The 25651-nt window shown below is 46.0% G+C and overlaps 1 protein-coding gene across 3 annotated transcripts in view; it reads left to right on the top strand.

Moving 5' to 3' along the window:
* LOC119973262 (lymphoid-restricted membrane protein) overlaps positions 1 to 25651 on the top strand; it is a 227807-nt gene that overhangs the window by 163754 nt on the left and 38402 nt on the right. For all 3 annotated transcript variants that reach the window (XM_038811012.1, XM_038811011.1, XM_038811010.1), the window contains exons 28-33: positions 1585 to 1672; positions 12228 to 12270; positions 12389 to 12416; positions 13304 to 13444; positions 15001 to 15132; positions 17629 to 17779. In XM_038811012.1, coding sequence (XP_038666940.1) covers positions 1585 to 1672; positions 12228 to 12270; positions 12389 to 12416; positions 13304 to 13444; positions 15001 to 15132; positions 17629 to 17779 — 583 coding nt within the window. The remainder of the gene's footprint in view (positions 1 to 1584; positions 1673 to 12227; positions 12271 to 12388; positions 12417 to 13303; positions 13445 to 15000; positions 15133 to 17628; positions 17780 to 25651) is intronic.

Genomic DNA, 25651 nt, shown 5'->3' with positions numbered 1-25651 from the left:
CAAAATTATGGAGCCTCACGATCACCGCTCGTGGCAGCTCCCCAGCTGTAGGCTTCTGCCACAAGAGACTGAGCTCGGTCCACTTCAGGTGCATTATCCAGCACCCCTTCTGCCACCAGCCCCGCCAGCATCCTCGAGACTTAACTCGTGGTACTCACATCTCCCACTCCTTCAGGCAGGCCCACTATTCGCAGGTTCTGTCTTCTCGAGGTATTTTCCTGCTCCTCAAACTTTTCTCTCAACGTCTTACAAAGGTCTACGAGGAGCGCCTCCAGGGCCACCACACGATCGCTGTGGTCCGAGATCACTCCTTCAATGTCCCGAATCTGTGACCCCTGCACCTCTTCATCCGCTCCAAAGTATTCTTCAGGGCTGCCACAGCTTTTGCAATGGCCTTTGCATGATCCTCACCTATTTCTTTCCTCTGTTTATGGAATTCCTCCTTGACAAAAGTCATCAGTTCCTGTATCTGGAGCTTTCTAGCTTGCCCCTCCCCCTGCATGCTGGAAGAGGCTGTTGCTGCAGCAACTTTCCAGCCAAATTTCTCACTGTTTTCTGCCGGGTCTGGCGATCAGGAGACATACCATTCCAGGCCTAAACTACTCCTATAAAATTCACCTACGCCTTTTCATCAAAATTCCACCCAGATCTGAGTGAAAAGAGCCCTTTTCTGTGACTTTAAGCAGGAACATCCCTGTATGTGACCACTCACTCCATGGTCACAACCGGAAGTCAAGTTTGTGTCCTCTGGTTCCCATACCTCCTGATGCTTTCCATCTAAGTGTTGGGGGTAGCATCAGTTTACAAGAAGGGATGATAATCTCAGAGAACTAGCGGTCAATCAGGGAAAGAGACACTCTGTACATTACACAAGAGCCAGCTGTTCAAATGTAGCGATCTGTGTTGTGCTAAGAGCTTTTTAAACTTTATTACCAGTAAGATATAAGTTACTAAAAATCGGCACCTGAGAAATAGTAACGAGCAATAGTGTATGCTATACCATCAATTCACTGTGAGACTGAGAACGAGTGAATATAAGGCTTTATTATCCAGGAACTCGTCTGCCAGTGTCTGCTGTACAAATGAGTTGCCACCCACAGGTGGCCAGTCCATATATCGCCCCGGGAAGGGCGGAGCCAGAGGCGGAGCCCACTGGGGTTCCAGTTCAAGGTCATAGGTCACAACACCATACAGACAGTTCATACTTGGGTGAATACATTCACCACAGTGTAACTGTTTCATTTCAAATGTTAATACTGAGATTCATTGCACCTTCAGAAGCTCAAAGCACACTGTTCTACTTTATGTTCTCTCTGTTCCCCTATCCTCTACTGTACCTCTTCCTTTCAGTTTCTACCAGAGTCCTATTGTCATTACATTGGAATAGATGGAGAGCCATTTAAAATAAATGTCATTGGATTAAATGTTGCATCAGTGTGGGTCATAGTGCGGAGAGCTTTGTTTTTATGCACCAGTGTCATGTTTTCACACGTATACGGTGGTCAAATGAGTTGCTGGTTGTGTACGATAGTCTAGAACAATAGACTGAATCTTTACTGACTTCCTTTCCTTCCTTATACTTAGGAAGCCACTCGAGGTTCTGTGGCTGTAGATGAATTGAGCTCCAGTGAATTACACGTTGTCCATGGCAGCCCAGTTCGTAGTGTTGCGGGTAAGAATTAAAAACTATTGCCCTTGTGTCTCTAACATTTTCTCCATTTTGCCCCAAGAACTAGCATTCACTTTCAACATCATAATACATCCCAAGGTGCTGCACAAGAGACTTATTGGGTAATATTTGATACTGAGCGATAGAAGGTAGCATTGAGACCAAAATCTTGGTTGAAGAGAGAGGTTTAAACAAAAAAAGGTGATGAAACACCGTTAAAACCAAAAGACAGGTTAAAGTTTGCGGACCAAAACCAATCATTTTTTATACATAAACATAGTAAATAGAGAAGCCAACTTTTTTTTTTAGAATCTCTATTGTCACAGTAGGCTTACATTAACACTGCAATGACGTTACCGTGAAAAGCCCCCTAATCGCCACATTCCGGCGCCTGTTCAGGTACACGGAGGGAGAATTCAGAATGTCCAAATTATCTAACAAGCACATCTTTCAGGGCTTGTGGGAAGCAACCGGAGGAAACCCACGCAGTCATGGGAGAATGTGCAGACTCCACACGGACAGTGACCCAAGCTGGGAATCGAACCTGGGACTCTGGAGCTGTGAGTGCTGACCACTGTGCCGCCCACTGAATGGGGCCCCAGACTCAATGTGACGGGTTTGATATGGTAACCATGACTGAAATATAGCTACAAAATGGTGAGGAATGGGAACTAAATATACCAGATTATAAAGTCGAAGTGGTTCCTTAGGCAGCACCTTCCAAAAGGACAGTCATCTTCATCCTCCCCGCCAGCGTCAGTGGGAGCATGTCCCATCTACAAAAATCCCTTCTCATTTGATCCACTGCTTTGCTCAAATTTAACTTGTGAAGTTGCCCCCAATCCTTGGCCACTTGACTCCCCAGGGGCAGCACGGTATCATTGTGGGGCAGCATGGTAGCATCGTGGATAGCACAATCGCTTCACAGCTCCAGGGTCCCAGGTTCGATTCCGGCTTGGGTCACTGTCTGTGCGGAGTCTGCACATCCTCCCCGTGTGTCCGTGGGTTTCCTCTGGGTGCTCCGGTTTTCTCCCACAGTCCAAAGATGTGCAGGTTAGGTGGATTGGCCATGATAAATTGCCCTTCGTGTCCAAAATTGCCCTTAGTGTTGGGTGGGGTTACTGGGTTATGGGGATAGGGTGGAGTTGTTGACCTTGGGTAAGGTGCTCTTTGCAAGAGCTGGTGCAGACTCGATGGGCTGAATGGCCTCCTTCTGCATTTTAAATTCTATGATACCTAAAACTCTTCCCAACCACTTTTCCCAGAACACTTCATTCACATGCCCCCTGGGTCCGTCACCATCTTCCCCCTCAAATCCTTTATTTTCCCTATTTCTCTCACTGCCTCCTGTTTCCTCAGCTGATGTGCCAGCATCCTGCTAGCTTTCTCCAAATGTTCATATATTGCTCCTTTTACCCTCCTCAGCCGACCCTCCGCCTTTCCTGTGGAAAGGAGCCCAAACTCCATTTGAAGTCTCTGACGCTCCTTCAGGAGCTCCTCATTTGGAGACTCTGAATATTTCCTGTCCACCTGTAAAATGTCTCCTACTAGTGAGTCCAGCTCTGGCCGCTCAGTTCTATCCCTGTGGGCTAGAATCGAAATACATTCCCCTCTAATGACCGCTTTCAGTGCCTCCCAGAACACCCCAGCTGCAGTCTCTCCCATGTCATGGATCTTTATGTACCCCAAATGGCCCCTCTCACTCACTAACAGCCCTATATCTAGTCTCCACTGTGGGCGCTGGGACATTCCCGTGTCTGCCCGTAGTCTAGCCAGTGTGGTGCATGATCTGAGACCACAATTGCTGAGTACTCAGTGTCCTTAACCCCTGCTAACAATGTTTTATCTATCCTGGAATATGCCTTATGTACATGGGAGTAGAATGAATATTCCCTGCTTCTTGGTCTCTCAAATCTCCACGGATCCACCCCTCCCATGCGCTCCATGAACCTCCCACAGTACCTTTGCCATCGCTGATAGCTTCCCCGACCTAGCACTCGACCAGTCCAATCTCGGGTCCAGGACCGTATTAAAGTCACTCCACATGATCAACCGGTGCGAGTCAAGGTCTGGCATCTTCCCCAGCACCTTCCTGATAAACGCGATTTCTTCATTTTAGGGGCAGCATGGTAGCACAAGTGGATAGCACTGTGGTTTCCCAGCGCCAGGGTCCCAGGTTCGATTCCCCGCTGGGTCACTATCTGTGCGGAGTCTGCATATTCTTCCCGTGTCTGTGTGGGTTTCCTCCGGGTGCTCCGGTTTCCTCCCACAGTCCAAAGTTTGGTGGATTGGCCATGCTAAATTGCCCTTAGTGACCAAAAAGGTTAGGAGGGGTTATTAGGTTACGGAGATAGGGTGGAAGTGAGGGCTTACGTGGGCTGGTGCAGACTCGATGGGCCGAATGCCCTCCTTCTACGCTTTATATTCTATGTTCTATGTATTCCAGTTTGGGGCATATATCTTCACCAGCACCAGTGCCATTCCCTTTAGCTTCCCCCTAACCATAATAAATCTGCCTCCCGGGTCTACCTCTATCCTCCCCACCTCGAATATCACGATTTTTATTAATCAGGATAGCCACCCCCCCCCCCCCCCCTTGTTTTAAAGTCCAGTCCTGAATGAAACACTTGCCTGACCCATCCCTTCTTTAATCTAATATGGTCTCACAGCTTCAAGTGTGTCCCCTGTAACATAGCCAGTCCGCTTTTAACTTTCTCAGGTGTCTGAACACACAAGCTCTCTTAACTGGCCCATCTAGTCCACAAACATTCCATGTAACCAGTCTGGTCGGGGGTGTCTTTTGCACCCCCCCCCCCCCCCCCCCCCCCCCGTCGGTCAACCTTGACCTTTCCTCGGGCCAGCTCCTAGCCCGTATTCCGCACCTCACTTGATCTGCCCCTCGGCGGCGACCGCCATCTGATCTCCATCTCCAGTCTCCTAACTGTCCCTTACCCGTCAGCAGTACCCCCCTCCCGCCCCCCCCCCCCACTTTGTCTTTCCTCCGCTCTCTTCTCTCCCCCCCCCCCGCCCCCACTTTGCTCCCGTGAACCAGCTATCCAGCTAGCTCAGCATTTCCCACCCTCTGGGGTCAAAAAGCCTGCCGACTGCCAGATTCTGTCACCCCTAGCAATAAAACAAACACAGTAACAACAATCCCAAAAAGCAAACATACCCTTCCCCAACGCACACGCAATGAGGCAAACCTCTCCCCCTTTAACCAATTTTTATCAGTCCTATCACCTTCAAACAGAATCCTACACAAAAGAAGCTTCAAGCAGCTTAAGCGAAATTATGCATGCAAGAATCAACAATCCTCCTTGCAGAAACTAAAACACCCCATCACATCTTAAAAGTTCTTCCCTCTATCCAGTACATAAAGCAATAAATCAAAATCAAATTACACAAAAAGAAAGGAAAGAAAAAAAATTATAACACCTAAACTCTTTTCTTCTCGCACATCGCAACGTAACTCAGAGTTAAGAGTGAAATTTTAAACAAAACTGTCCCTTCCCCCAAACTCAGAGCACCACAGTTTGAGTTTAAAAGGCGTGACACCAGATTGCTAGGTTCTACCCCTCCCCCTTTGACCAATTCTTATCAGTCACATCACCTTCAAATAGAATCAAACACAATGGAAGAAGCTTCAAGCAGCTTAATCAAAATTATGCATGCAAGAATCAACCACCTTTGTTACAGAGAATAAATCAAAATCAAATTACACAAGACAAGAGAAAAGAAGAGAGAGAAAAACATTTTTTTCTTCCCGAACATCGCAACTTAACTCGCATAATTAAAAGACTGAAATTTTAAACAATACAAAGCAGAACACAGAATCATTTTTCTCTCCTCCCCACCACTACATCCCTTCCGTCAAACTCAGCCCACCACAGTTAGAATTTAAGAGTCCTTAAACCAGATTATTGTCTTTAATGAAAGTAACCACCTCTTCTGGAGAATTAAAGTACAGCTCCCGGTTCTCATAGATCACCCAAAGATCTATTGGGTATAACGGTCCAAATTTAATATCTTTCTCAAACAGGGCTGCCTTAAATTTGTTGAAACTTTGCGAGTTCTGGTCCCCAGTCTTGGTACACCCGGATCTCTGATTCTTCCCACATGTACCGTTTTGTCTGCCTGGCCCACTTCATGATACGTTCCTTGTCGAGGAATCGATGTAGCCTCACCACCATGGCCCTCAGGGGCTCACGACCCTGGGGCTTACGTACGAGCACCCTGTGCACCGATTCACCTCCAGCGGCTTGTCAAACACATCGGCCCCGACCGTCTTCTGGAACATCTTCCCCACATACGCTCCCGCATCTGATCCCTCCTTCCCCTCTGGCAACCTGACAATTTGGGTATTTTGCCTGCGAGATCGGTTCCCCAAGTCTTCCACTTTACCTAGCAGTCGTTTCTGGCTGTCCTGTAATATGCTCATTTCCAAAGCCATTGCAGTGGACTTGTCCTCTCGTTCAGTCACCAGCTCCTGCAACTTTAGAATCTCCTGTCCCTGGGTCGTCATTTTCTCCTCCACCCGGTCAACCACCTCCTTAATCGAGGCTATCATCTGGGTTACATCTTCTGTGCACTCCTTATGATGCCGGACAAACTTCTCATCCAGGTACTTGACCGATTGCACCATAGACCAGTGAGCTGGCATGGATACGCTTTGTCTCGTTACCATTGAGCTTGATGACCTCTGATTCTTGCTTTCACTCATCTTTTGGTTTGTCCTTTTTTTGACTCTTATTTGGACACAATTCCATAAATTGAGGGTCATCTCCGTTTCCTCTCCCTTCGATCAACGTACGTTGCGAGATTTTCTGAAAAATCGGGCTTAAACACCATTTAAAAAACAAAAACACTTGAGGGCGAGAGCTGCTGAATGTGCGACCGTTTACTCCATGGCCGCCACCGGAAGTTCCATGAATGTAACTTTCCCAGAGATTGGAATAAGGAGATCAGCTCGTATATGAAAGGTAGTGAATTAGCTTTAGTATGTCTGGGATAGATTTTTGCAGCAATGTATCGTAGAAACAACATAGCTGTATTATATTCAATAATAAGTCAGATTTAGTTTAATGATGCATGAGCATTTGTTATTAGCAATCATAATAGCAATCATAATAGAGTAGAACCTCGCGTTTGAAACGGAAAAATATAAAATGGCCTCTAAGAGTCTAAATTTGGGTAAGACTGACTTTGATGCGAGGAGGCAGACTGTCCACAATAAACTGGGCAAATGTGCTGATGGGTCAAATGACAATATCAGTGGGAGGGATTCTCTGCTACAGAACCAGTTTCAACACCTTAAGAGGCAAACATTCTTTCCAAAAATGACTTGGACATGGATGATGAAAGAGATAAGAGATCAGATTAAACTAAAAGAGAAAGCAGGTTTGAGCAGATTCTGGTGAGTGGGACAAAGACAAAGATCAGCAAAAGATTGTAAGAGCCACGAAAAGGAAGCAAGAGAAGAATTTGATATCAAAATCAACACAGGCAATTTGTACAATTATGTGAGGGAAAAGGTGGTGAGGAGCAGTGTGAAACCCCTTTAAAAATTGATGATAATCGTCTCAATGAAAATAAAGCAATAGTGGACTGTTGAATCATTATCTTGCGTCAGTACTTTTAGTAGAGAAGAACGTGGCATGCTGGACACTCTAAGAAACTAATATTGGGACAGGCACTGATCAAAATTAACATAATGAAGTAATACCACTAAGAGTGGCAAATCCTGGGGTCTGATTCCATCCTAGGGGTTTAAAGTATGAGTTTCTACACCTTAAGAGGCAAACATTCTTGCCAAAAATGACTTGGACATGGATGATGAAAGAGATAAGAGACAATATTAAACTAAAAGCCAGTTGCCCTGGCTAGAATCTTCCAAATTCCCTAGGTTTGGGAACCATTCCTTTAGTTTGCAAAATGGTGCGTGACATTTTACAGTTTAAAGGAAAAACAGAATTATAAACTAGTTAGCCTAATATCTTAGGGCGGCAGGGTGCCTCATGACGCTGAGGACGCGAGTTCGATCCCAGCCCCAGGTCATTGTCCGTGTTGAGTTTTCACATTCTCCCCTCATCTTCATGGGTCTTTTATTATTATATTATGGAATTGTAAATGCCTGACCTGTAATGAGAGGTTTGGGGAAGATCCATCAATGTTATCTTCATGGACTTCCAGAAGCCCCCTCCTTTGGTTTTATAAATTTAGAGTACCCAATTATTTTTTTCCCCCCCAATTAAGGGGTAATTTAGTGTCGCCAATCCACCTACCTGCACATCTTTGGGTTGTGGGGCTGAAACCCACGCAAACACGGGGAGAATGTGCAAACTCCACACGGACAGTGACCCAGGACCAGGATTTGAACCCGGGTCCTCAGCGCTGCTGTCCCAGTACTAACCACTGCACAACCATGCCACCCCAGAAGCGCCCTCCTAAGAGATCATTAGCTAAATTGTCGATTGTGGAGTTGAGGCAAACGGTTGACCGGGTGAGGAAATTTGCAGAGCAGCAGGTGACAGAGTAGCAATAATACTCTAACTAGCCGAATGTGACTGGTGGGGCGAGATCCTGGGCCCATTCTCCACCCCGGGCGGGGCTAGGAGCGTGGCCCCGTGCGTCACGGCAGCGCGGCCTTGACGACGGTCGTCAAGGCCGCACATTAAGAGTCACGCTGGCTGACTCGGCCGATGACGTTAGCCGCGCATGCGCAGGTTGGACAACGCCAACCCGCGCATGCGCAGTTGCCGTCTTTTCCCTCAGCCGCCCCGCAAGACGTGGCGGCTTGATCTTGCACTCGTTTCACGACGGCAGCGAGCAGGTGTGTTTGCTGCCGTGTTGAAACGGGCGTGAAGGCCCGGCCGCTCGGCCCATCAGCCTTGGAGAATCGCCGCTTGCCGTTTGACGTGGGTCGGGCATGGGGGGGGGGGGGGGGGGGGGGAGAATAGCGGGCGGGCGTGAAAAATGTCGGTAGGCCCTCCCGCTATTCTCCCACCCGGCGTGGTGGGGGGGGGGGGGGGGGGGCGGAGAATCGCGCCCGTGGTATCCCACAAGGGTATGTGTTGGGGCCTCAATTATTCACTACATTTATTCTCTAATTTAGACAATGAGATCAGAAACCACACATCCAAATTTGTTGATGGCACAAAGATAGACAGCATTGTAAGGGGTACAGATGGAAGCCTAGCATTACAAAGTGATATTAAAAGTTACAAAAGGCAAAACTGTGGCAGATTGATTTCAACGTAGGCAAATGTGAGATCAATGGATCTAAAAGTGGCTACTTTTTAAATGGTGAAAAGGTTGAAACAATGGGAGGCCCAAAGGCACTTTGCAGATGGGTGGTGGGGGCTGTTCCCTGAATATAGATCATTAAAATGTCTTCAACTGCTACAGGAAGTAATCAGAAAGGTTTCTTGGAATTTTATATCTAGCAGACTCGAGGGGGGAGAAGTCCTGCTTCAGACTCCCAATCAACAGCTGGAGTTATTGTAAGACGCGCTGGGCACCATACCTAAATTCTTGGAGAAAGTGCAGTATAGGTTTATCGGAATGACAACTGGACTCCAAGAATTCAATTACAGGGAGAGATAACACAAGCTAAGATTGTATCCCCTGGAATTTGGAAGACTTGAAGTGACGATTTAGAACATGGAACATAGAACAGTACAGCACAGAACAGGCCCTTCGGCCCTCGATGTTGTGCCGAGCAATGATCACCCTACTCAAACCCACATACCCGTAACCCAACAATCCCCCCCCATTAACCTTACACTACGGGCAATTTAGCATGGCCAATCCACCTAACCCGCACATCTTTGGACTGTGGGAGGAAACCGGAGCACCCGGAGGAAACCCACGCACACACGGGGAGGACGTGCAGACTCCACACAGACAGTGACCCAGCCGGGAACCGGACCTGGGACCCTGGAGCTGTGAAGCATTGATGCTAACCACCATGCTACCGTGATGAAGATATTGAGGGGAACAGATTTTCTCCTCATCCACCATATTTCTGCTAGTTCTGGCGCCTGAGGGTATGGTACGAGATCTTTCAGGAATGAAACTGTGAAATATTTCTCCCCACGCGCGCACATACACACACGGTCAAAGTTAGAAATTCTATTTCTAATAGGGATGGACAGACTAGATGTAGGGGCAATGTTTTCCCTGGTTGGGGAATCTAGAACCAGGGGTCACAGTCTCAGGATATTGGGTAGACGGTTTAGGAATAAGATGAGGAAAGATTTATTCACTCAATGGGCAGCGAACCCATGGAATCCTCTGCCATGGAAGGCTGTGGAGGCCAAGACACAATGTATTCAAGAAAGTGATGGATAGTAAAGATTTCAATAGTGTCAAGGGGTTTGGGAGAAAGCAGGAAAATGGCATTAAGGTAGAGGATCATCATGATCATATTAGATAGCGGAGCTGGTTCGAAGGGCCAAATGGCCTATGCCTAGTTTCTATGGGCTGGATTCTTCCACCCTGCCCACTCGAGACACGGACAATGGAACAGTACATTGACCTCTGGTGCGGCCAGAGAATCCACTCTGTTTCGATTAAGCCAAGCTGATGGACATCCAGGAGCTAGTGCCATATTTAGAGCAAAGCCAGACACAAATTGGAATCCATAGAATTTCTACACTACAGAAGGAGACCATTCAGTCCATCAAGTCTGCACCGACCCTCCAAAAGAGCACTTTACCTAGGCCCGCTGCCCCGCTCTATCCCTGTAACCCCACACATTGATCATGGCCAATCCATCCAACCTGCACATCTTTGGACCAGTTGAAAATTGCCTCGCAGGCTTTTTAAAAGAAAGTGGCCCTCCTGCATCTCAGTCGTGCGCTGCCCCTTTAAATTATCAACCCAGCTCTTCTGAGTTCTGAACTTTCTGGCTGAGCCCGCACTCCTCAATGTATCAGCTCAGCAGGTTTTCACAGAGAAAAGCGTCTCCAAACATCACTCCTTGTCCTGTGACTCCGGCTCCAGGAATTCCAAAAGGCACTGTGCGTCAAGCAAGCCATATATAAGTCATCACCTTTCACTGAACAAGTTACTGAAGGCACCGGTGACACTTTCTGAATCAGAGAGGCAGAGTTGAATTGTATTTAAATGCAATGTATCTGGGCAATGGCTGCAGGAAGTATCCTCTTTCGAAATGGAAGCCTTTGTGATCCGGGTAGGTATCTGCTCAAAGCAAAAATGCTGCAGGTGCTGGAAATCTGAAATAAAAACAGAAAATGCTGAAAATACTCAATAGGTCCATTTAGAATACTGTGTAGTATTGGCCCTCTTATTTAAGGAAAGATATATTATCATTGGAGGCAGTACAGCGAAGGATTACGAGAATGATCATGGTTATGGAGGGACTGCCGTATGAGACCATAAGACAGGGGTGGGCAAACTACGGCCTGCGGGCCGCATGCGGCCCGCCAAAGGTATTTATGCGGCCCACCAAGATCAAGTCATAAAAAAAAAATTTTTTTTTTTTTTTTTGAAAATTATTTTTTTTTATATAAGGTTAATGGGTTACTAGTATAGGGCAGATACGTTGACTTGAGTAGGGTGATCATTGCTCGGCACAACATCGAGGGCCAAAGGGCCTGTTCTGTGCTGTACTGTTCTATGTTCTATATGAGGCACCCAGAATCATAACCGGGTGAAGCGCCATTTTTGAAAAGTAGAGAAAAAGAGGGCTAAATGCAGGATGCCGCCGGGGGAAGCGCTGAGGTATATGCCGCACGCTAATTGATTACAACCAGGACTACTAACTAATATACTATGCGGCCCTTTAAAATTGTGAATTTCTGAATGTTGCCCTTGCACGGAAAAGTTTGCCCACCCCTGCCATAAGACATAGGAGCAGAATTAGATCATTTGGCCCATCAAGTCTGCTCCGCCATTCAATCATGGCTGATATAAAAGATTAAATAAGTTAAGTTGGGCCTGTGCTCCTTGGAGCTCAGAAGAATGAGAGATGATGTAATTGAAACAGAAGATTCTTAGGGGATTAGACAGTCAAAGTGTTGGAAGGATATTTCCACTCGTGGGCAAGTGTAGGATCAGAGGGCATTGTCGCAGAATCATTTAAGATGGATTTGAGGAAGAATGTCTTCCGAGTGGTGAATCTTTGGAATTCTTTACCCGGGGATCTATGGAGGCCGAGTCCTTGAACATTTTCAATGCTGCGATCGATAGGTTTTTAATCAATGGGGGAATTGTAGGTTACGGAGAGATGGCAGGAAAGTGGATATAGTGAATGTTAGATCAGCCATGATCTTATTAAATGATGGGGCAGGTTCAAGGGGCTGAATGGCTTAATCCTGTTCCTATTTCTTATGGTCTTACAGGCCACAACACCACTGACATAATTGTTTACTTTTTTTTCAATAGTACACAAAGCATGGAGGTAATTGAAAGCCTTAGTGATGTGGTATTAATAGGGTTACATTGCAAATCTTGGTCATAAACAGCTTTTAACTCTGGTTGTTTGGTTTCAGTAATTTCTGGGTGATAATAACATTCATTGTCTGCCTCTCATCAGGAACCTCTGACTCCAAAATTCCAGATCTATTGAACTTGCAGAGGTAAGGAGCGATTCATATTGTGTAGTCATTTTCTGTATGCGGATTCGCAATTCTGGAATATGCAAAACTAAAGCTCTCTGTACGTTTTGCATCCCCCTCCCCTGCCCCCACCCCACAGTGCCTCAGCTACTGAACAGGAAGTGGAGGTAAGCTGGCATTGCTCAGATGGTGTTTTGTTTGTTACTATGCAAAATCTCAATGTCGGACTGTTCCTGAATAATTGGCTCGCAAGCGGAGTTCCACAAGTAACTTCTCTGCTAATTCTGCCCTCCCCTCTTGTGGATCTGTTTGGAGAAAAACCGGGCCAAATTATTAGTGCATTGGGGTTCACAAATCTCCGGGATTGATTTAGAATCTCCAGGAATTGAAGGTTACCCTGCCAGACGTGGCTGAGAACAAACCAAGAAAAAGCGTAAGACTTTGTCAAGGAAAACCCCGTAGAGAAGGAGAAGACTTACATTTACATAATGTCCATATTACAATCTCCCTATGTTTCACAGCCAATTTAAATCCGTTTGAAGCGGAGTCACTGTTGTAGAGTAGGGGACAACACCATGGCCATGTACTCACTTTATAACAAAGGAGAGTGCAGTGGCAAGATAGCAGGGGTCTGTCTATGGGATGAAAATTGGCCAGGATATCAAGCAACTCTTCCCCCGCACCCCCCCTCTCCCCCCCCCCCCCCCCCCCCCCCCCCCCCCCCCCCCCCCCCCCAAATTTATGAATACGACGGGATCATTTGAATTTATCTGAGGACCAATAGGATCTTGCTTCTAATGTTTCAACCAAAGTACAGTACCCTGGATAATGCAAGGCTTTTCAAGTACTCGTCTGAGGTAGGCGGTAAGGATGGACATTTCCAGGGACAGGGTTGGGGCTGTGCAGTTGTCGGTGGGATATAGTATGATGAACCTTTGCAGAATATGTCCAACCAGAGTTAATAGCCCTGGAGCAATGCTGCGACCCCACACGTTGCTTTAATGGACATGTATTTCAGTAACTTTAACAATGAATAATGTTTCTTTGAATGCAGGCTGAATTTCTCCGCTTCTCGTTAGCTTTCAAGTGTGACATGTTTACACTGGATAAGAGATTACGCCTGGAGGAAAGATCCAGAGACTTAGCTGAAACAAATTTGAAAAAAGAGATCGAGAAATGTCAACACACGTTGCAGGTCAGCACTGGGCTCATTTACTGAATCATGTTTGGTTTGCTGTTTGATGACATCATTTTTCTTCTCCCTTCCTTCACTGACCCCCTCCCCCAAATAACACCAGGAAGGTAACACAGCGCATGCTGTTCACGTTGTACCTCGCACCCTATAAACTGCAATAAATGTGGTGGGATTATAGTGACCCAGCAGAATTTAGCAATTCCCCTGGCCGGGATTCTCCAACCCCACGCTGGGTTGGAGAATCCCCAGGGGGTCGCGAGAATCACACCCCGATGTCGGCTTACTGATTCTCTTCTCTAGTGCTGATTCTCGGACACCCATGGGATCGCCGCCGCACCGGTCAGGGGGCGTTGAAAGCGCCCCCCCCCGGCGATTCTCCAGGCCCCGATGGGCCGAGTGGCCACCGAGTTCGGCCGAGTCCCGCAAGCTTGGGTTACTCAGGTCCCACATTTCAGGAACTGTAAGGTGTGCTTGCGGGGGCCGTCCTGGAGGGAGGGAGGATCCAACCCCAGGGAGGAGGGCCTCCACGGTGGCCTGGCCCACGATCAAGGTCCACTGATTGGTGGGCGGGCTGGTTTCATGGGGCCTATATTCCTCCGTACCGGACCCCTGTGGGGCACCCCCATATTGCCTGGGGACCGGTGCGGAGACGGAAACCCATGTGCGGAATCACGCCGGCCGTTCTGCGCACCCACGGAATCCTTCCAGCTAGAACTGCAGGGACCACTCCGGCGCTGACTAAGCCCCTTAGGAAGGGGAGCATTCCTCATTATCAGGGACTGTTGACGCCAGAGTGGTTGGCGCCGCTTTTCATGCCAGAGAATCCCGGCCCTTGACTTTCCCAAGTTGCAAGATACTGTAATGGATTTTAAATCTTATTATAGAACAAACTGGAACCTGTTGGACGGGAAATTCTACAGCACAAGAACACAGCCAAACTGGCCTGTGAGCTGGGGAGTGGGGGTGTGTCTGATAGTGGGGAAGGGAGAGTGAGGAGGCTCCCCTTCCCACTCCCCCCTTATCTCATTTATCTTTTGTATTCCCCCGATTCTACCTCCTGCGAACAAGGAAGATCGGAGAAATTTCCTCATTGCCTTTTTCTACGACAACGCCTCGACCAATCGCAGTCGACTTGTCTCACCCAATCAACGCCCTTTTCTGTCATATAAATTGTTGTGTTCATTTAAAATTTGGCAGTCTTGTATTTGTCCCGATGTGGACACGATCGAGAACATATCTCTCTTCAGCAATGTCCAAGTTCTGTATGACCATCGACTGGCCCAAGAAATGACTCAATTTCCCCTCTCCCTCTCTGTGGAATGAACTCTTCCTTGCACGTTCTGAATAATGATCTCTCTCTCTCTCTCTCTCTCTCTCTCTCTCTCTCTCTCTCTCTCTCTCTCTCTCTCTCTCTCCCTCTCTCGTTTTACTGTTCCCCCTCTCCCTCACCCCTCCCCAACATGTTTTTCCCTCCTGCCCCGTTCTCCACACCTCCCTCTTCCATTCTCTTCCACTGCAACCCCTCCCCCATTATTTATTTTTTGTATTCCCCGTAGACCGTGAAGCCTCTGTGTGAAGAGGAGCAGTCACTGGAGGCCTTTGAGAAACTGGAAAAAAGTCTGGCGATGCTCATGCAGACCATAAGCAGAGTGGCCAGTCGAGCTGAAATGCTAGGAGCCATTCACCAGGTGAACAAAGATGATTGTCACTTACTAAAATCTTCGGTGCATATATTCCAAATAAGGAAAATTATGGATTTAATTTTAAAACTCTAGCTCCAGTTCCATTTTCAGTCGCTCAGAAAGATGGGTTGCAAAGATGTCTAGGAGCCTACTAATAAGCCCATCAGGGATGATATTGAAGGTGATGGGAAATTGCAAAGGGCCTAAAGCTGAGGATGGTGGAGAGATGGAAGAGTGAATGGGAATTGCCCCTAGATACCATAATGGATTTTAATACTTATTACAGAACAAACTAGAACCTGTCGGACGGGAAATTCTACAGCACAAGACCACAGCCAAACTGGTCTGTGAGCTGGGAAGTGGGCAGTCTGATAGTGGGGGAAGGGGGCAGAGTGAGGAGATACATTGTGTATTGGTGCTCTTCCTGGCCCTCCAGCAGTGCCTGAGGCCTATGAGTCAATAAAATATGGCCACATCATTCTCAGTGATATTCGTGCCAAGCACTGACCATCTCCAACAAGAATGAATCAAACCATCACCCTTGACATTCAATGGCATTACCATCTGAATCCCCCACTATTGATACTCTGGGGGTTACCATTTACCAGAAATGGAACTGGACCAGCCATATAAACACTGGGCACAAGAGCAGGTCAGAGGCTGAGAATTCTGCAGTGAGAGACTCCCCAAAAGCTGCCCGCCATCTAAAAGGAACAAAGCAGGAGTCTGATACAATACTCTCCACTTGCCTTGATGAGTGCAGGTCCAACAACGCTAGAAGCTCCATAAAATCCAGGACAAAAGCTTGCTTGACCCACCCACCAAGCTAAACATCCACTCCCTCCACTACCAACAAACAGTAACAGCAGTGTGTACTATATGCAAGATGCATTGCAGCAACTCACCGAGGCTCCTTGAACAGCACCTTCCAAATTCGTGACTTCTACCATCTAGAAGGACAAGGCCAGCAGTTACTGAGGAACATCACCACCTGCAAATTCCCCTCCGAGCCAACCTGACTTGGAAATATATCGGCCATTCCTTCACTGTCGCTGGGTCAAAATCTTGGCACACTCTGCCTAACAGCACATGAACTGCAGCGGCTCAAGAAGGCGGCACATCACCACCTTCTTGAGGGCAATTATGGATGGGCATTAAATCCTGTCCTAGTCAGCGATGCCCCCATCTCCTGACTTTTTAAAATTTCACTTCTGGTGAGCAGATTGACAGTCAGATCGTCGCCCTGTTTGCATTTAAACCAGAAGTGAGCAGGCTGAAAGTGAGTTGGATTTTTGGAATCTTACCCTCTTACCTAACCAAACCTATTCATTGTTGGGTGATAAGATTCATCCTTGCATGTACAAACAGGTCAAGTGTTATATAGTGGCTTTTTATTGGAAGGCTGAATCACATCTATCGTGTTTAATCAGTGAAGACATTTACTTTTCAACAAGTTGATTTGAAAAGTGCAATTTCAATAGTGAAACCTCCATGTCTGCCCCTCATTCCTTTTCTGAATTGTAAAATGATAGTTATATTCTGTGTGTCTGAACCCACATTTCTGACATTAACATATTGTTGAGTTAGCCTTCTTGTGAAAGGGTTGGAACTGGGGATATAATTTACTTAAACATATTGGACCAGAAATGGGTATTTATGAAGTGGAGCAACACTGCCACAAAGGACCAAATCCAGGATGTTAGCGGATTTGCTCCTTGATGTCTTGTTCACAGCGTAAGGGGTTACCCTGACAGGTATGCCCAACAGAGAGGCACCAAGCATAGGCATTTGTTGAGTTTGCATATTTTCAATCCTATCCATTTAGCCCATGTGACCACACATCCAGAAACCTGCTGACCATGTGTGATGGTGTGAAATTGATAACCATGATTGTTTCAGATTGATCCTTTGACCGCATCTTGTAGGTGACATTGATGGGTAATTTAAAGAACTGCAATAGACGATTGCCGGTAGTAGGAAAGGTATTCATTTCTATATCAAGGAGAGAATTTCTCTCCCAACTAAGAATTAATGTCCACTATTAGTGCACCTAGCCCCACTATCAACACCCTGGGGGGGAGGGGGGGGGGGGGGGGGTTACCATTGACCAGCAACTCCACTAGACCAGCCATATAAATACTGTGGCTCCAAGAGCAGGTCAGAGGCTAAGAATCCTGCAGCGAGAAACTCACCTAACTCCCCGAAGCCTGTCCACCATCTACAAGGCACAAGTCAGGAGTGTGATGAAATATTCTCCACTGGCCTGGATGAGTGCAGCTCCAACAACACTCAAGAAGCTCAACACCATTCAAGACGAGAGTGAATAAAAAAAATATCTTGCAGAAAGAATGAGATCATAATCCAGGAATGGGTGATGGTGGCAAATATTTTTCTGCTATCATTTTGGATTGAATGGCCTTGAGGTGTGTCTGACTGAAGTTTGATGTTGTGTAGTTTTGAAATCTATCCATGCACTGAAAGTTGAAACTTCTTGCTCATCAGGAGACTCGAGTCAGTAAAGCTGTTGAAGTTATGATCCAGTACGTTGAAAACTTGAAGTGTATGTATGTAAAAGAACACACAGAACTGGAAGAAATGAAGCAACTACTTCTTCAGAATGGCAAAGCCAGTAGTTCCTTTGGAGAAAACCGAGGTAATTGTTAACCATGTTTGGGGTTTGACCAATATAATTTCTGGTGACACGCAAGTTGTTTCCAGTCCCTGTTTAGACTAATTACTTGGAGCCACCCACATTTGGCAGAATTATGCAGGAAAGGTCTTTAAATTTTAGTAGCAGCGTATGTTGATGTTGAAGCACTGTTTAGAAGTCATGCTTTATCAAGACGTGACTTCATGAATTTACTGCCTGGAAATCAATGACAATTTTAGAAAGGATGAAAAAGTGACCTGTTAAGGTAGCCACTGAGGTCAGGTGAGTTTTTTCTAATTTCCCCATACTCGGGTTGAACTCCAGTCTCCAGAATGTTAGTTAAATGACCCTGGGTGGCATGCCCTTCCTTGAATGCACATATGGAGACCATGGAATTCACACCACCTATTGTCTATGGACTTAGCAAAATTCTAAATCTATCGACCCTCAGACTTACTGTCTCTTGAACTCAAAACTTAACAGAGAGCTGTAGAGAAACCTGTTCATCATAAGTGGATATGAATAGACACTATCCATCCCCCATCATGTAACAATGGCTTCTAACTTTAAATCATTTATCTGGACAGTTGGTCACCTGTACAAAATTGACTTCAGATAACTAATCTTACTTACTCCATGCACCAGACAGAAAGACATATGCCACAGACAGAGATATGTTTAAAGAGCTTAACTCACCAGATTCTGTCTCCAGAAGAAAGGTAAATCATCCGTCTAAATCTGTCAAACCACCTCAATGCCGAAACCAGAAGGACTTCTGAGCCCTGCCTGGATCCACCCAAATCATTAACCTGCAATAACTATACCACTTTTATTGGACTTTAATTTATCCTCTCACTTTTTACGTTTCTGCTGGTATTTATGTGTAGATGTGAAAGTCTGAGTTTTTAAAATGATTTTACTTGAACTGGGTTGAGTGCAATAAAACTATTTTCTTTCTTCAAAAAAAACCTCAAGGGACCCTATCCGTTTCTGCGTCTTTTACAGTTACAGCATAAGCAATTAAACACTCACTGATTTGGCAAGCATATCCTGTTTTTTTTTAAACTGTTGTGGTCGAATGAGGAGGTGGGGAAAGAGGAGAGCCCTTCCCCCTCACCTCGCCCGCTTATAACATCACAGAAATGGAAGGTCCTGGGTTCTATCCCAGGTCTCTGGTAATTTGAGTGGAGCAGTGTTGAGGAATGTCATTTGATTATTCCTCCCATTATAAAAGCTGTTCACAATTCTCACTTGTCTGTCAATCTTAACAATATGGCTATCTGCTGGAAGTACATATCTGAAGAAATCAGATTCCCTCCCCCCTCCTGTCAAAGATCATGTCAGAGGACACTTTTCAAACCTGAAGGTGAAGTGTCCACCAGCATATTGCTGCCACTAATGAACTATACCATTGTATAAGGCACCGTTTTCAGTAATGAAGAACAGAATGTTGGGGGATGGGAGGATGATGCAGAATGAGTGACCACAGTGTTCTCTTGCTGACCGCTTTTTTGCACCTGGGCCATTTTAGAGTGCAAAGGTATGTTTGGAAGGTGAGACTCGGGATTAGGGAAAGAGATAAAAGGACTCTGATCAATATTGGAAGAGAAGAACTTAAGATCATAGGAACACAGGAATTAGGGCAGAAGTAGGCAACTCAGCCCCTCAAGCCTGCTCCGCCATTCAATCACATCATGGCTGATCTCTTCCTGGTCTCAAATCCACCTCCCCACCTGTTTCCCATATCCCTTTTAATCCGAAATATATCAATCTCTTTCTTGAAACCATTTAATGACTGATTCCACCACACCATTTGGCAGTGATTTCCACAATTTCACCATCCTCTGAGCAGTAGTTCCTCCTCTCTCAGAAACTAGATTTCTGGGACCAAGGGCTGGAGAACATTGCAGAGAGTGGATTGAGACCATGGAACGGATTGAAGGCCAGACCTTTGTTAATCTGAGGAATTGGACAGTCGTTGACAATTGACTAAGCGAGAGTTGATACGAGAGAAGAACTTTGTGCGGTAGGATGCTATGTTACAGAAAACCAGCATTGAGGTGACTAGTGTAGATTAGGGCACTACGTAGCTCGATGTGGTAATGATACTCAATGTAACTTAGCTGGTGTTGGTGAAGAGCCTAATGTGGAGTTTGAACTTCTGGTCAGATTTGAATCGGGCATTTTCAGATCCTCTATGTAGAGACCGAAAGAAAGATAGTAAGTACCTAAATTCGAAAAGTTTCTCGTAGAAGCCATTGAGAACGGTGTACTTTGTCAGTGTTGAGCAAAAGGAAATTCTGGGTTAATCCAGAACTTCACCTCAGACCAGCGGTTGGACAGCACAACAACAACATTGTTCACGCTGTACATATGGGAGTGACCCTCCTCTGGATAAGGTCATTTGAACCTATGAAACCTGAAGAGTGAGGAAGCACCAAGTAGCATATTGAGCCTGTCCCATTTGTTCAGTGCAAATCTTGTTCCCAACATGACCCCCATCTCTTCTAATCCCCCAACCCCTAGGAGAAGCCAAAGCTGAGGGTGGGTGATGATCAAAACCCGATCACTATGACTAAGAGGTACATCCCCAGATACCATCTACCTTCTGAATGGAGTTTGGTTGGCTATCCCAAACTCATGTTCACTTTTGAATATTTGCAATTAATTTACACTCAATGTACGGTGCTAGAAACGTGTCCTATGTTAATACCACTCTGGAAAGTGATGTGGCCTGGCATCAATCTTACTTCTATATTTACTTACCATATTATCATCCTTAGCCCATGATCCTATTATTTAGAAAACTCCAAGCAAACTGCAACATTTTCAGATCAGAAGTTTCCAAATCTGCAGGCCTACTAACTAAGGGCCTTTAAAAATAGTTATATCAAAAGGCCCTTCTCTTGAACCATTTTCAGGATCTCTCTCTCCTACCAAAAGCAGACAGTGTTCTAAATTGGACCTAAAAAAAAAGGCCTTGTACAATGAGGCTAAAAGGTCACCCATTTAAGACAAAGATGAGGAGGAATTTCTTTGACTATTGTGAATCTTTTGAATTCTCTACCACAAAGAGCTGTGGAGGCTGAGTCACTGAGTATGTTCAAGGCTGGGATAAACAGATATTTGATCTGTAAGGGAAAGATGAGGACAAGATCAGATCAATTGTGATCTTATTGCATGCTGCGGCAGGCCAGAGGGGTTGAATAGACTACTTCTATTTCTGATATTCTTATTTTTTTTGTATCCAATGTCCTGACAATACATGCTAACACTTATTTCTGCAATAGCTTCATGGCAATGATTGTGGATCTTCAGAGAGTCATGCACATTAACGCCCAGGTCTTTGTCCTCCTCAAGAGCCTTGAACGTGCTTGGCACTTATTTTACCCATGTGTCGGGGTGTCAGGATATTGAACCCCAGTTTTTCAATTTGTAAAACCTAGGAAACGGATACTTCACCCCAACAGTTCTTAAACAAAAGAAAAAAACTTTAACTTACACCTGCCACTAATTCCAATTGAGCAACCCTAGACAGTTCAAATGCCACTTAAAGTTAGCAAAACACGTTACTTGCTTTTCTGTGCAGACCCTTGGAGAAAGAGAGAGATGCTTTTCAGGAACAACCTAAAAATCCTTCTGTCTTGTTAGACCCTTTTGCTCAACCTCAACCTAACTGCATTAGGGGTGGTGGTGGTGGTGTTAGTGATATTGTCACTTGGCTAGTAATCCAGAGACCCAGGGTAACGCTGGTGTCCTGGATTCAAATCCCAACATGGCAGATGGTAAAATTTGAATTCAAGAAAATTATGGAATTAAAAGTCTAATGATGATCATGAAACCATTGCTGATTGTCGTTAAAAACCCATCTGATTCACTAATGTTCATTCAGGGAAGGAAATCTGCCATTCTTACCCGGTCTGGCCGACTTGTGACTCCAGAACCACACAACAATGTGGTTGACCCTTAACTGCCCCCCTCTGAAATGGCCTAGCAAGCCACTCAGTTCAAGGGTAATTAAGGGTGGGCAACAAATCAGCCAGTGACAGCCACACCCCAAGAATGAATAAATTTGTCGAAACTAGAAACTACAGACAGTTCTGGCTCCTTCTATTAATTACATCATCTGTATCCCACTAAGACGATCTGTTTAGTTAGGACTAAATACAATCCTCCCAATTATCTATACTCCAGGGAACCATTCAAAATGTAAACAATGTTCCATTAGCCATCTCTCTGTAAACAAGTAAATGGTTTCAATCAATAATTACCTCACCTTTAACGACTCTTTAATTACAGCTTTCGTGGACACACTGCCTATGTGTAGTTTAAGCCAGGGTTTTTGATACCATTATTGCCACAAATGACATATAGGGGACATATGGGGTGGAATTTACCAGCTATTCAAACTGGCGGGATTCCAGTCCCACCAGAGCACGGGTTTCCCGGCGACGAGGGGTGTAGTCAGCGCCAAATCCCGTTGACAAGGGCGGGACCAGAAATTCCCGCTGGCGGGCCGCCTGCACCATCGAAAAACATCCGGTGGATTGGTCGGTAAATCCTGGCCATAATATATAACTATTTCTGCATTCATCAAAAAAAACTCCCTTTTTTATAGACGTTGTAATGTACCAGCTGTGGGCCAATTTTCCAATCATAGCTATTGTGTCTGAAATATTTGTCCTAAAACCCATATATCTTTGTATCATTTCTGAACTTGCCGATGTCTGCGTAGAGATTGCATGTTCTCCCATGTCTCTGCGGGTTTCCTCCAGGTGCTGCAGTTTCCTCCCAAAGATGTGCAGGTTGGTGGATTGGCCATGCTAAATTGCTTCTTGGTGTCCAAAGATGTGGGGTTATGGGGATAGGACAGGGCATGGACCTGATTCTCTTTCAGCGGTTTGGTGTAGATTCAATGGGCCAAATAGCCTCCTTCAGCACTCCAGGATTCTATGGTTCTCCTCTTCATGCAGATCATTGATACATTTGAAGACCCCAAACAGTGATTCCTACAGAACCTCACCAATGTCTATCCCTAGACAGAAGTACTATCATTAAAACCAAGTGTATTCTCCGGTGCCGGTTTTCGGGCGGGGATCACGCCATGCTGGTCGAGGGCTGTTGGCAGTGGCCCCCCCGGCAATTCTCCAGGCCCCAATGGGCTGAGCGGCTGTTGGTTTCTGTCCCGTTGGCGTGGATTGGATATGGTCCCACACGGGACCTGGCAGGTAGGTTGGCTAGTGTCAACCAGAGGCCATCTCTGAGGGAATGCAGGGGGATCTGACCCCAGGGGGGGGGGGGGGGCCCCCACGGTGGCCTGGCCCGCAATCGGGGCCCACCAATTTGTGGGCGGGCCTGTGCCATGGGGGCACTTCGTCCTTCCTGCCGGCCCATGTAGGGCTCCGCCATTGCCGGCGCGGAGAAGACATGCGCCAGAATACGCCAGCCAGTCTGCGCATGCGCTGAACCACGCCAGCTGTTCTGCACATGCGCTATCTCGCGCAGTTCCTTCGGTGCCGGCTGGCACGGTGCCAACCCCTTCGCCACCGGCCTAGCCCCTGGAAGTGCAGAGAATTCCGCAACTTCCAGTCGGCCCGCGTCGGATTGGTTTGCGACGTTTTTTCTGTCGGCGTTGGACCATCATGCTGATTTGGGAGAATCCCGTCTCATGTTGAGAATCTATACCCTTTTCTGTCAAGTTTGTCAGAGTGTGCCTCGAATGATTCCTTTTCAATATCTATCTTGTCAATCAACAAACTAAAGTGCCTGTAATTTCCCTAAATCTGATGTGTGAATACTGGCACCACGTGGTCCTCTCTCCTGTACATGGATACAATCCCAAACCCCAGTGAGCTGCAAATCCTGTTAGAAGGAGCCAGCAGAGAATATCCTCTAATCCAGGGGTGGGCAAACTTTTCCGTGCAAGGGCCGCATTCAGAAATTCACAATTCACAAAGGGCCGCATAGTATATTAAGTAAAATAATTACTTCACCCGGTTATGATTCTGGGCGCCTCATATAGAACATAGAACAGTACAGCACAGAACAGGCCCTTCGGCCCTCGACGTTGTGCCGAGCAATGATCACCCTACTCAAGTCAACGTATCCACCCTATACCAGTAAGTAACCCAACAGCTCCCCCACCCATTAACCTTTAAAAAAAAAAATTAAAAAAAAAAAAAATTTTTTTCAAAAAAATTTTTTTTTTTTTTAATGACTTGGTGGGCCGCAGAAATTCCTTTGGCGGGCCGCATGCGGCCCGCGGGCCGTAGTTTGCCCACCCCTGCTCTAATCCTTTCAGCTGCCTTGAGTAAATAATGTGACTGCCAAAAACCTGATCTGATCGGAACTATTATCTGCATCCACCTTGACATTTTCAACTTTACTGCTGTAAGATGTAGTATTGCTAATGCAGTATTGCCATCTGTGAAGACTTTAAAAAAAAATTAACACAGAGCATATGGACATAAGAACTTGGAGCAGGAGTAGGCAATTCAGCCCCTCGAGCCCACTCCGCCATTCAATATAATCATGGCTGATCTCAGCTCAGCCTCAACTCCTGGCCATTCTCCATAACTCTTCAACCCATTACTAATTTAAAATCTCCTCCTCAAATTTATGCAAGGCCCTGACATCCACTGCACTCTGGGCCAAATCTCCCACTCCTTGGCCTAAAACTGTGGCCTCTTATTCCAAAATATCCACAAGGGAGTCATCTGCTCTATATCTACCTTTTATCAATCCCCTTTAGCATCTTGTATACCTCATGTATACGCTGCAGGAAAGGATGTCCCGAAATATGGTACATTGGCGAGACCATGCAGACGCTGCGACATTTTCTAGTCCTGTCCCCCATATCCTTCCATTCTCTTGGAACACAATCTATTGGCCTTTCTGGGGTAGAGAATTCCAAAGATTCACAACCCTTGGTGGAGAAATTTCTTCTCATCTGAGTCCCAGCTGGCCCCTTGATCTTCGTTCTCCAGCCACCGTCCCACCCCACCCAACCCAGGCAACAGCATCCTCCCTCTCAAGTCTCCTTAAGAATTTGAAGAGTTTCAATGACATCACCTCTCATTCTTCTAAGTTCAGAGAGCTTCATTGTGCTCAATCGTATCTCATTGGAAAGCACGCTCATCCCATGAATTCTTTCTACCCCTCTGAGCCCAATGTATTCATCCTTGGGCACAGAGATTAACAATGTACACAGTACTCTAGGTGTAACCTTACATCATTCCTATATAATGCAAGCCTCCTTTACCCTTGTACTCTAATCCCTTTGCATTAAAGGCTAACGTGCAAGTTGCATTCCTAATTGCTTGCTGGATCTACACACTAACTTATGTTTCGGGTATGAGGACACTCCAATCCCTTTGAATATGAAGGTTTATTACTATTATTGACAGAACACATATGCTCCTACTGCCCATAATCATTATGTCTTGCATGGAAGAATGTCTGCCTTTTTTTAACCCCGTTTGAGAGTTTTTCCGCAAATAGCTAATTCCGCAACAAAGGTTAATTATTCTCACATTTTCCCTGAATGCGCTCTTCTGTTTGCTCATGCTCGCCCCCTCGCACGCAGATTAGATGCAGGTGGAGGAGATGCACTTTGATCGATTCTAGTTGTCTCTGGTTTGCGATCTCTGATGTTGAGCTGCTGGTTAGATTTGGGTTTTGAATCTGATTCTGTGATGGTTTAGTGGGCCTGCACCTGTAATTTCCTTAAATCATTCACAAGTGCTGTTCACCTCCGGGTGAGATTGACATCCCTCTTTCTTTTACCTCTGATGGGCTTGTCCCCAATTTGCCCCATGTCCTCTTGGGAAATACTGCATTCCCCTGTGGCACTTTGATTGGGTGAAGCATCACTCT

Source organism: Scyliorhinus canicula, chromosome 11, assembly GCF_902713615.1.
Source record: "Scyliorhinus canicula chromosome 11, sScyCan1.1, whole genome shotgun sequence".
Taxonomy (NCBI): Eukaryota; Metazoa; Chordata; class Chondrichthyes; order Carcharhiniformes; family Scyliorhinidae; genus Scyliorhinus; species Scyliorhinus canicula.
Note: the sequence above shows the minus strand (reverse complement) of the source record. Positions and strands in the feature narration are given on the sequence as shown.